Source organism: Erythrolamprus reginae, chromosome Z (assembly GCF_031021105.1).
Source record: "Erythrolamprus reginae isolate rEryReg1 chromosome Z, rEryReg1.hap1, whole genome shotgun sequence".
Lineage (NCBI taxonomy): Eukaryota > Metazoa > Chordata > Lepidosauria > Squamata > Dipsadidae > Erythrolamprus > Erythrolamprus reginae.
In genome coordinates, this window is record NC_091963.1 from 95552939 (window position 1) to 95564023 (window position 11085).

General features: G+C 36.4%; 1 protein-coding gene across 1 annotated transcript in view; it reads right to left on the minus strand.

The window, feature by feature from the left end:
• The window catches only part of TUBG1 (tubulin gamma 1), a 28298-nt gene that overhangs the window by 16864 nt on the left and 349 nt on the right, over positions 1-11085 (minus strand). Inside the window, exons 2-5 of the mRNA XM_070728034.1 lie at positions 10623-10735; positions 2094-2261; positions 1796-1864; positions 558-637 (exon numbers count right to left, since the gene is read on the minus strand). Coding sequence (XP_070584135.1) covers positions 558-637; positions 1796-1864; positions 2094-2261; positions 10623-10735 — 430 coding nt within the window. The remainder of the gene's footprint in view (positions 1-557; positions 638-1795; positions 1865-2093; positions 2262-10622; positions 10736-11085) is intronic.

The following is an 11085-nucleotide window of genomic DNA, read 5'->3' on the forward strand; positions in this document are numbered from 1 at the left end:
TCCGTGTGATCCAGCATTCTTAGAGGATGCAAGGAAGTGAAAAGTACAAATAGTAAGTACAAGCAGTGGTTAGGGATGAGATTCAAGCCATTCTTTGGATCTCTGGGAAGAACATAAATATTGCTCCTCTGAAATCATCTCATAATAAAAACTGTCTACATTTACAGCATGTTATTAATAAGCCTTATTTAATTTTCATCAAATGCCTGTTTACACTTCCTCATAATTTCTGAAAGTTCTATAGTTATAATTCTTAAAACGCTATGTTATCCAACAAAAACAAACATGATTTTCTTTAGCCAACACTGAAGAACACTTTTTGCCTGAAAAATCAAAACCTATTATTTTAATCTTTTTCTTGTTTCAAGTTACAATTTTACAAACTACAAGGCTTGTCCAATCTGGTGATTGGGTGGGGCAGACCTTATTGAGTCAGCTATGTATCTTCCAAGTCTTCCAGTTAGCGGATTCCCCCAAAGTAACTTGACTGCTTTATAATTTTCCTACCCAAATGGAGTATAGACATGAGCACAAATACATTTGTGGCCATCACTCACCTGTCATTTAACCTCTCCAGAAGATAAGAGCCCAAGCCAGAGCCAGTCCCACCAGCAATGGAATGACACAGCACAAAACCCTGAAAGAAACAACATAGGAAATGATACTATCCCGTTAGGAAAGAAATAAAAGCTTGGAATTTGGGTGAGAGGAAGAGGACAGTCACTACTGAAGGAAGAAGGTGAGGTGAGGAGAATCAAAAAATTCCAAAACTTTAAGGCTTAAAAAAAAAAGAGGGACTCTGAGGCAGCGCCCAGAGAAAGGAAAACACTCCGTTCGCTCTGGGCTGTCCAGAGCGAAGGAAACGTTTCTTTTCCCTGGGCGCTGGCAGAGGCTTATTCCCTCTCCAAGCGCCCAGAGAAAGGAAAATGCTTTGTTCGCTCTAGACTGCCAAAGCCTCCTTAAGCGCCACCGAAAGGCTCCTCTGGCAGCCCAGAAAAGACCGAGATGGCCGGGATTATAGGGGGAATGGCAGGAAACTGTCCGGGCCTTCATGCCGCTCTCAAATTTCCTGCAAAATTTTTCCAGGGTTGGGTTCTTAAGTAGAAAATGGTTCTTAAGCAGAGGCAAAAAAATCTTGAATACCCGGTTCTTATCTAGAAAAGTTCTTAAGTAGAGGCGTTCTTAAGTAGAAGTACCAGTGAATTTAGATTTTTTTTAAAATAAGTCATCATTTTTCACATAAATATACTGCATCAACATTTATCCTCATTGCTTCAATCTTTCTGAAGAATGAAATATATTTATTATTAGATTCTAGTAATTAGAATCTAATAATTACTAGATTATTATACTGTCTACTTTCTTCAAGCTTATTTTGCAATGAGTAACCAGAAGACAGCCTCCACATTACAGGTAGTCCTCAACTTAGAATTGCTTGTTTCACAGTCACAACAGCATGGGAACAAGTACTTGACAGCCCATAAAGCATTTTTGGCCATCCTGAAACACCCTGTCACATGACCACATTTCAGATATTGGCAACATCTTTGCATTTATAACCAAATGCCCTGCAATCATGTGATCTCCATTTGCAGTCCTATTTGCCAGCTTTCCCAGAAAGTCAATGAGGAAGCTGGCAGGGAACATTAGATTTGGGGACTGTTCCCCCTGCATGCCAAGAGATTTCCCTTTCCCCCATAATTCTGAAGCTAAACAGATGGCTATTGCAGTCTAGTACTAGTAGATCCAGAAATGTATAAGTAATCTAAGGGTCAGCACCACAAATCTGTCTTACCTCTAGACTGTCACTGCCATCAGCTTCTCTGTCTATAATGTCAAAAATATCTTCGTGGATTTTTTCTCCCTGTAAATTACGAGACAAGACTAAATATTTATTCTAAATTCAGATCAAACTTCTTTTTTTATAAAGTTAAAATTTATAAATCAGTCAATTTTATTAAGGTGACAGACTAGCAAATAGAAACATAAAAACAATAATTTTAATGAGGCGGGGGGGAGCACTATTCCAGATTGTTTCATAGTCCGAGAGAGGAATAAAAAGGTGTTTGTTTCCTACTTCTTGGCTACTTTACCTGTGAAAAGCCACTAGCCCAATTATTTCCAGCTCCACCACCATGCTCGGATAGATATATGTTCTCAGGATTGTAAAGATTGGCATATGGAGAATTCAGAATGGAATGGATCACTCGTGGCTCCAAGTCCAAAAGAACAGCTCGTGGGATATAGTGTTCATCATCTGCCTATAAATAGGGAAGAAAATACCATAAGCAACCTGAAGAATTACCCTCCAAATTGGTTGAAATTCAGTTTCCATAACCAAGGCTATGGGCATTGGTTGGGTAACAATTGGCAAAACTGATCTGCACAATAAAACATTCACACAACACATAACTATGTGCTCAGTGTTCAAGTGTCCACCAGCAAACAACATTCATACCCTTCCATCAAAATGAGGACATATTTTTATTATATATTATTTTAACTCAAGAGCAATATCTCTATTTACATATTATAAAGTAATTCTAGTTTGTTCTTTATACCTCAATACTTAGAGGTTTTTCATTGAAAGAGTGTGTGTGTGGAGAGAGAGAGGGAGGAGAAGGAAGAAGAAGGAGAAGGTGGGAGGAGGAGGAGGAGGAGGAGGAGGAGGAAAGAGGAGAAGGTGGGAGAAGGAAGAAGAAGGAGGAGGAGGAAGAAGAAGGAGGAGGTGGAGGAGGAAGGAGAAAGAGGAGGAGGGGGGGGAGGAGGAGGAGGAGGAGGAGGAGAAGAAGAAGAAGAAGAAGAAGAAGAAGAAGAAGAAGAAGAAGAAGAAGAAGAAGGAGAAGAAGGAGAAGAAGGAGAAGAATAGGTGACAGACAAGAAGTGATTATTTTATGGCAGTGAAGAAGCCAGATTGCATATTTTAGGTTGTGTAAAATTTTTAAGCTTAGCAGTACTATTGTGATACATTTTCTTCTATATAATATTGAAGACATAATAGCACCAGCCTTTGTGTTTATATATGCTTTCTACTGTACCAGAGATTGAATATCTAGTGAATATTAAATAATTCACTAGAAAAGAAGGAAAAGGAATAAAAACAATATTAAATACCGTATTTTTCAGTATATAAGACACACCAGTTTATAAGACACACCTAGATTTTAGAGGAGGAAAACAAGGGAAAAAGCATTCTGAACCAAATGGTGTAGTATTATATTGTTTAATAAAATTCCACTGTATCAGAATACTTTTTACAACCATGTCTTTTAAAAACTTCAAACTTGGCAATTTCAAGACTTGTGGACTTCAATTCCCAGTCATTCTAGCTCAGAAATGGGAGTTGAAGTCCACAAGCCTTAAGACTTGCCAGATTTGAAGACTCTTGCACTCCTAACCTCTAACTTAGGGGTCTTCCAACTTGCAACTTTAAGACGTGTGGACTTCAACTCCCAGAATTCCTCCATCAGTCATGCCAGACTCAGCTCTCCTCCTGGTTCTCTCTCCGCCCCCATACCCACCCACCCCATGGTTCAGATTCACACACCCTTCTGCTCTTAACTGGACTTAGAGCTGTCATTGCTCTGCAACCGCATGACAGCTCCAGGCTCTGAAGACATAGCAGCCCCCAGCGGGAAGCCAAGTCCAGCTGAGGAAGATCTGAAGAAGGCTACGCACCTGGGATTGGCTGGAGTGTGAGTTTGGCTGGGGGCAGCTAGCTTTCCAACAGTTTCTTTTCTTTTAACCCTGGTGTTCTGCTCAAAAACACATTCTAAAGTTCTGTTCCCGGGTCTATTTGACCCAGACCACAAATTGTTCATTTTAGGTACTTATATTTGGTCTTTTTGAAAGCTTTTTTCACTTGGAAACAAGTGTGAACATTTCTGCACACAATGAAATGAAAATTGAAATGAACATCTAAATTTGATACCCCAAGGCCCAGTTGTCTTCAACATCTTCATACACAATTTAACACCTGGTTAGGGCTGGAAAGAAACATTTGGAGCAAATAGAGAATTAAAAAAATCAAAGGCAGGGTTTGGAATACATTCTTGGCAGAGATTAACAATGAAAGAGCTTGCAAGTGGTAAGAGCTGGGAACACCCAGTTAGGGCTAGAAAGAAACTTACTCAGAGCAAGTTAGAGTAATGAAAGAAACCCTGCAAAGACTTAGGGCTTGAAAACATTATTCACAGAGTGAAACAATGAAAGAGCCTGCAAGGTAAGAGCTGGGAAGATTGTTAGCAACTAGTTAGGGCTGGGGGGGAAAAGGAAGCTACATTCAGTGTATAAGACGCACCCTAATTATCAGCCTAATTTAGGGAGGAAAAAGGTGTGTCTTATATACACCGAAAAATACAATAATTAAATAATTTCTGGAAACCTGAAATTGGGATCTGAATATGTAATGAATAAGCTTTTGGGTGCTAGCTTTACTAACTGAAGTGCTGGGATGCTGCTAAAATTGGATTCCTTACTTTTTCTTTTAGTTTTAATATTATTATTTTTAAAAAGGTATTCTTGTATTTAGAAGAGTTCTCTATTTTGCTAGAAATTGGATTCTACCCGCAAAGTATTTAAATTGTTTTCCTAATATTTAGCAAAAAATCTGTTTTACTCTAGTTTAAGATGACCATTCTGTACCATATAGATTTCTCCCTGACATGTTATCCTATCACTTTCCAGTCTTCCCTTCTCAAAGTACTCTTGATCTCTCTGGATAACTTTGGAGAAAACAGAACTGAGAACAAAGCCTGGCAACCTTTTTTCCATCCAGAAAAAACTGACCAGAACACTTAACACTTCAGATATTTTAATTAAGATCACTAAAACTGAATTTAAACTCAAAGTCCTCAAACTTTAGAAAGAGACCAGCTTATGCAATGAAACAAATATAAGCTTCCAAAGCCATGTTCCTTAGAAATTAACATCCTCCACAAAAATCATTGATTCCTACCCAATAAACTAGTTCTCCATTACTAATAGCCATCTGATATGCTTGCTGGGTTCCATCCACCTCTGATATAAGAGCTTCTCAGAAGTCAGTAAAACACTGGAAACATATCATCCTGGATCAATTACTGTATCATATTACAAGTAATAAAGAACAATTATGGAAATAAAAACTCATAATTTCCTAATCCTCCTCCAGTCAAATAAATCCAGGGGTTAATAATACAAAGTCCATAATACTCCTAAAGTCAGTTAAGCCCATGAAAATCCTAAAATAAAAATAAAAATTTCACAAGATATTTTAGCTTATAATATAAGGTTTTGAGTAGATAAATAAAATATCAGGTTTTTAAAAATGCTAGGTGTTTTGACATATGCAATCTATTGATATAGCAATCATAAAAAAAGTTGGCTATATCACTTCTAATCAATTTCATCTGCTAGTCATGATCCACACTTAAATCTTGTTTTTGTGCCTTCCTTCCTATTTTATCCACTTGATATTCTTCTTCCTAAAAATATAGGAATTACTGGACTCCTTTACATACAACAATGGTAACCTGTAATTCAAATACAGAATTATTCTGCCTTTATTTCCTTAATTTAAAAATACCACTACGGTAAGTTATTGTGAAGTATTTCTAATGCTAACTCTAGTATTGTAATTATCCTAGAGAATAACACAATTACAGAGTTAGAAGGGACTTTCAAGGTCTTCTATCCCAAACTCTTGCCCAAGCAGAAGATCATATGACTGTCCAATCTCTTCTTAAAAATCTCCACAATGCAGCATGAAAACTTCTGAAAGCAAGCTGTTCCACTAATGGTTCTCACTGACATTATACTGTACAGTATTTCTCTTTAAGTTTAGGTTGGATCTCTGTTTGATAAGAGTGTGTCCATCCCTTACTTCTTGTCCTGCCTTCAAGTGTTTGGAAGATTACATTGACTTCCTCTTCTTTGCCCCTTAGATATTGGAAGATTGCTATCATGTCATTCTTTCACATTGCTAGACTAGATATTCTCAGTTCTTGCAATCATTCTTCATTTTTTAGCTTCCAATCCCTTAATCTCTTTGTTTTTCTGTCCTTTGTTTTTCTTTACACCTTCAAGAGTCTCAACATCATTTTGATAACATAATGACTGAAACTGGATACAGTATTCCAAGTGTGGACTTATCAATACATTATAAAGTAATACCAACCCTTCACATGATCTTGATTCTATTCTTCTATTGATGCACTTTAGAAATGATTGACTTTTTAGGCCGCTGCAGAGCACTGCTGACTCATATTTAAATGGCACTGTACCTCTTAGATACCTCTCACAATTACTGCTATTGAGAAAGTACCATCTATGTTACACATATGCATTGCATCTTTCTTGCCTTAAGTGGATAATCTTACTTTTCTCATCACTTAATTGCATTTTGTAAGATAGGGCCCAGTGTTCAGGTCTGACAAGATCCTTCTGGATCTTGAGCTTAGTGTCTAAAGTTCTAGCTATTCATGATAGTTTGCTATCATCTTCAAATCTGATGAGTTCTCCTTCTATCCTTCATCTAAATTGTGTATTGTGTATGAAGATGTTGAAGACTACTGGGCCTTGAGGTATCAAACTGAAGCTTTTCGCCCATGTAGATATAGTTTCATTAAGGACTACACATTGAGTGATCAGTTAGTTATGAATCCATCCGATGATTGTCTAATCCTACTATTTTTCAACTTTATCAAATATTAGGTTATGGTATACTTTGTCAATGCCTTACTGAAATCCATAACATTTTTGCTAGTCCACTAATGTACCGTATATACTCGAGTATAAGCCGAGTTTTTCAGTCCAGAAAATGGGCTGAAAAACACAGCCTCGGCTTATACTCGGGTCATTAACAAAGTCACCACACGAGGGCGCCATTGCTTGAGCCAGAGCGAGGAGGCACCAGCTTTTGTCTCCTCTCGCATGCCGTAGTTCCTCTCCCTAGCTCAAGCAAATGAGGCAGCCATTTGCTCCAACCGAGGGGAAAAAAGTAATGGTGAGTATTCCTTACTCTCTCTGCATTGCCTTTAGTCAGATTAAAAAGGCCCCCTGCTGTCAGATTCTCCTCCCCCTCCTTTGAAAGGATTTAAACTGTTTAAAAAATGGTATTTTGTGGTAGTTGCTGTCCTTGCTTGGATAGGATCTAATAATGTATTATGAGGCAGAGCTAGACAGGAATTCTTTTTCTATCTGTCTATCTTTCTATCTATCTATTTTTCTATCTGTCTGTCTGTCTATCTATCTTTCTATTTATATCTATCTGTCTATCTATCTATCTATCTATCTATCATCTATCTATCTGTATCTATTTCTATCTATCTATTTTTCTATCTTTCTATCTATCTATTTTTCTATCTATCTATTTTTCTTTCTTTCTTTCTATCTATCTATTTATATCTATCTATCTATCTATCTATCTATCTATCTATCTGTATCTATTTCTATCTATCTATCTGTCTGTCTGTCTGTCTATCTTTCTATCTATATCTATCTATCTATCTATCTATCTATCTATCTGTATCTATTTCTATCTATCTATCTATCTATCTATCTATTTTTCTGTCTGTCTGTCTGTCTATCTATCTTTCTATCTATCTATCTATATCTATCTATCTATCTATCTATCTATCTATCTATCTATCTATCTATTTGGTTTTCTATGCTGATAACCTCACAGCAGCTAATGCTGAAGCTCTTCTTTGGATACACTTATTTATTTGTTTGTTTGTTTGTTTATTTATTTAATTGGATTTGTATGCAATCCTTCTCCAAGGACTCAGGGTGGCTCACAGCATATATAAAAACAGAACAATAATGTAAATCCAATTAATGATGAGAAGGAATCCAGTTTTGAAGGATTTTAACTCTTAGGTTTTAGCTTTGTTCCTGATCGAGCTACTTTTTTTACTTTTTAATTTATTGTTAATATTGTTAATTTGTTTACCCTCTTATAAATTTACAGAGCTAGTTTACTGGTTTTCTTTAAAATAAATATTCTAAAACATGTCTCAATTAATGTAATTTTATTGTTTTCCATTTTTATAAGTTACCAGTAGCCACTGCATTTTCTAACCTCGGCTTATACTCGGGTCAATACGTTTTCCCAGTTTTTGTGGCAAAAATTGGTGCCTCGGCTTATACTCGGGTCGGCTTATACTCGAGTATATACGGTAATTACTTTCTCAAATAATGCAACAAGGTTTGTCTGACATGATCTGCATTTGACAAACCCCGTTGGATTCTAGGTATAACTTTGTTTGCTTCTAGATGTTCGCTATTTATCTTTTCCAGGATCTTCCCAATTATTGATGTCAATTGATTGATCTAGTTTCCTAGATTCATTTTTCCCTTTTTTGAAGATGGGAACAGCAACTCTATTCCATTATCTGGTAGTTCTCCTGTGTTTCAGACCTTTGAAAAACATGGTTCCATTCTTTTCAGATCACATCTCCCAACCCCTTCAGAACTCTGGGATGTTATCCATCTGATCCTGGTGATTTGAACGGGTCTAGAGCGGGAAAATGTTCTTACCATTTTCTTGTGTTTCGACATATTCCTAACGTTCCTAATGTTGTTTTTTACAGTACTGTTCTTGATAGGTTAGACGGTTTTTTCCCTTTTGTGTAAAAACAGACAGTACCAATTAAGCAGTTCTACTTTCTTCCCCCTGCTTGTCACTTCCTTGCTATCTCCTCCCATTAGTGAACCAATCACTTCCTTTACTTTTTCTTTTTACACACATTGAAAGAAATTTTATTATTATTATTTCTTACATTTGTTCCAAGCCTACATTAATTCTGAGCCTTAGCTTTCCTACTTTATATCTTTGCAAGTTTGGACTATAGCTGACATTCTGCTTTAATTATGTATCCTTCTTTCCATTTTTTGCACTTGTCCTTTTTGTCTTTCAATTTGCAAGAGAGTTCAAAACTTACTTAACAACTGTCTTGCTTAACAGAAATTTTGGGCTCATTTGTAGTGTAAGTTGAAGACTATCTGTACCCAAATGAAAATAGTTACATGTGACCAGCAATAAAATACAATGATGTTCTTGTCTTTGGTACCACAGCTAAGTACAGTATATATGCATATACAGTATATTAAATGTCTACAAGTTCATAATGCCATCACAATCTATGATCAGATGATGATATCTCAAAGCTTTATCATGGCTTATTTTGGTATTCTTGTCCCAAATTCTTGACAGATTTTCAGGAAGAAACAGCACAATAGAAACATAGAAACATAGAAGACTGATGGCAGAAAAAGACCTCATGGTCCATCTAGTCTGCCATTATACTATTTCCGGTATTTTATCTTAGGATGGATATACGGTATGTTTATCCCAGGCATTTTTACATTCAGTTACTGTGGATTTACCAACCATGTCTGCTGGAAGTTTGTTCCAAGCATCTATTACTCTTTCAGTAAAATAATATTTTCTCACGTTGCTTCTGATCTTTCCCCCGACTAACCTCAGATTGTGCCCCCTTGTTCTTGTGTTCACTTTCCTATTAAAAACATTTCCCTCCTGAACCTTAAATCCTTTAACATATTCATATGTTTTGATTATGTCCCTCTTTTCCCTTCTGTCCTCCAGACTATACAGATTGAGTTCATTAAGTCTTTCCTGATAAGTTTTATGCTTAAGATCTTCCACCATTTTTTTAGCCCGTCTTTGGACCCATTCAATTTTATCAATATCTTTTTGTAGGTGAGGCCTCCAAAACTGAACACAGTATTCCAAATGTGATCTGTACAGCGGAATCACAATCTCCCTCTTCCTGCTTGTTATACCTCTAGCTATGCAGCCAAGCATTCTACTTGCTTTCCCTGACCGCACTGTTCACCCATTTTGAGACTTTCAGAAATCACTATCCCTAAATCCTTCTCTTCTGAAGTTTTTGCTAACACAGAACTGCCAATACAGTACTCAGGTTGAGGATTCATTTTGCCCAAATGCATTATTTTATATTTGGAAACATTAAACTGCAGTTTCCATTGATTTGACCACTTATCTAGTAAAGCTAAATCATTTGCCCTATTACAGATGCCTCCAGGAATATCAACTCTATTGCACATTTTAGAGTCATCAGCAAATAGGCAAACCTTCCCCACCAAACCTTCCCCTGTGTCACTCACAAAGATATTAAAAAGAATAGGACCCAGAACAGACTCTTGTGGCACACTGCTTGAAACTAGGCTCTGCTCAATAGTATGACAGTTAACTGCCTCCTAAAAATATTTTTTTTAAAAAAAAAATCATTATTTATTTAATAGAACGGTTTACATCTACTCTAGTTTATACACATACAGTGGCTTGTGCGATCAACCTCAAATATACACAAAAGGTAAACATTTTTTACCTCTTGCAGAAACAATAGTTTCCAAAGTTTTTGGTGCATAAATATATTTACCAATTATAATCTGTCTTTTTAAATCTTAAGTCTTTTTTAACCAAAAGTTTATTTACCCACCCCAATTGGATAACTTTCCTAAAACTATTAAAAGTAAAGAAAACATGAATAAATTGAGATCAGTTCTGGATTATGTTTTAATAATCAATGCTCTTTCAACCCCTTGCACAACCCACAAACCCTATGATAGGAATGGAAGGAAGAAAAATACTTTACCTGATAGAAAAAGACATCCTTACGATCAGTGCCTTCAGTGGCAAACTCCTCTACAATACCTTCAGGGCTAATACCATGTTCAGCGCAAAGCTGTTTCCAAAATTCAAATCCAACTGTAAAAACAAGTACAAAAATAGGCACTTTTCTTGTACCCTAGTCAGAGTGCAATGATTTCAAGAGGCAATGGTGAGATGTGAGTTTTATTAAGAATTTCACATATTCACATATGATAGCATTATCTTTGGCATGGTTCTTATGCCATTTCCTATACTTTAGAAACCTGGAATTATCTCAATTACCGTTTTGCCCCGGGGCAGAACAAAATTTAAAGTTCTATTTAAAATATATATATAGGCCGAAATGGTGCCATCCCTTAATTTTAAAATTTCAGCAAAAAACATGTGACATATATATTGGGCGGCAGTTTCTTCTCCTTCGAGGGACGATCTCCCCTCTTTCAAAC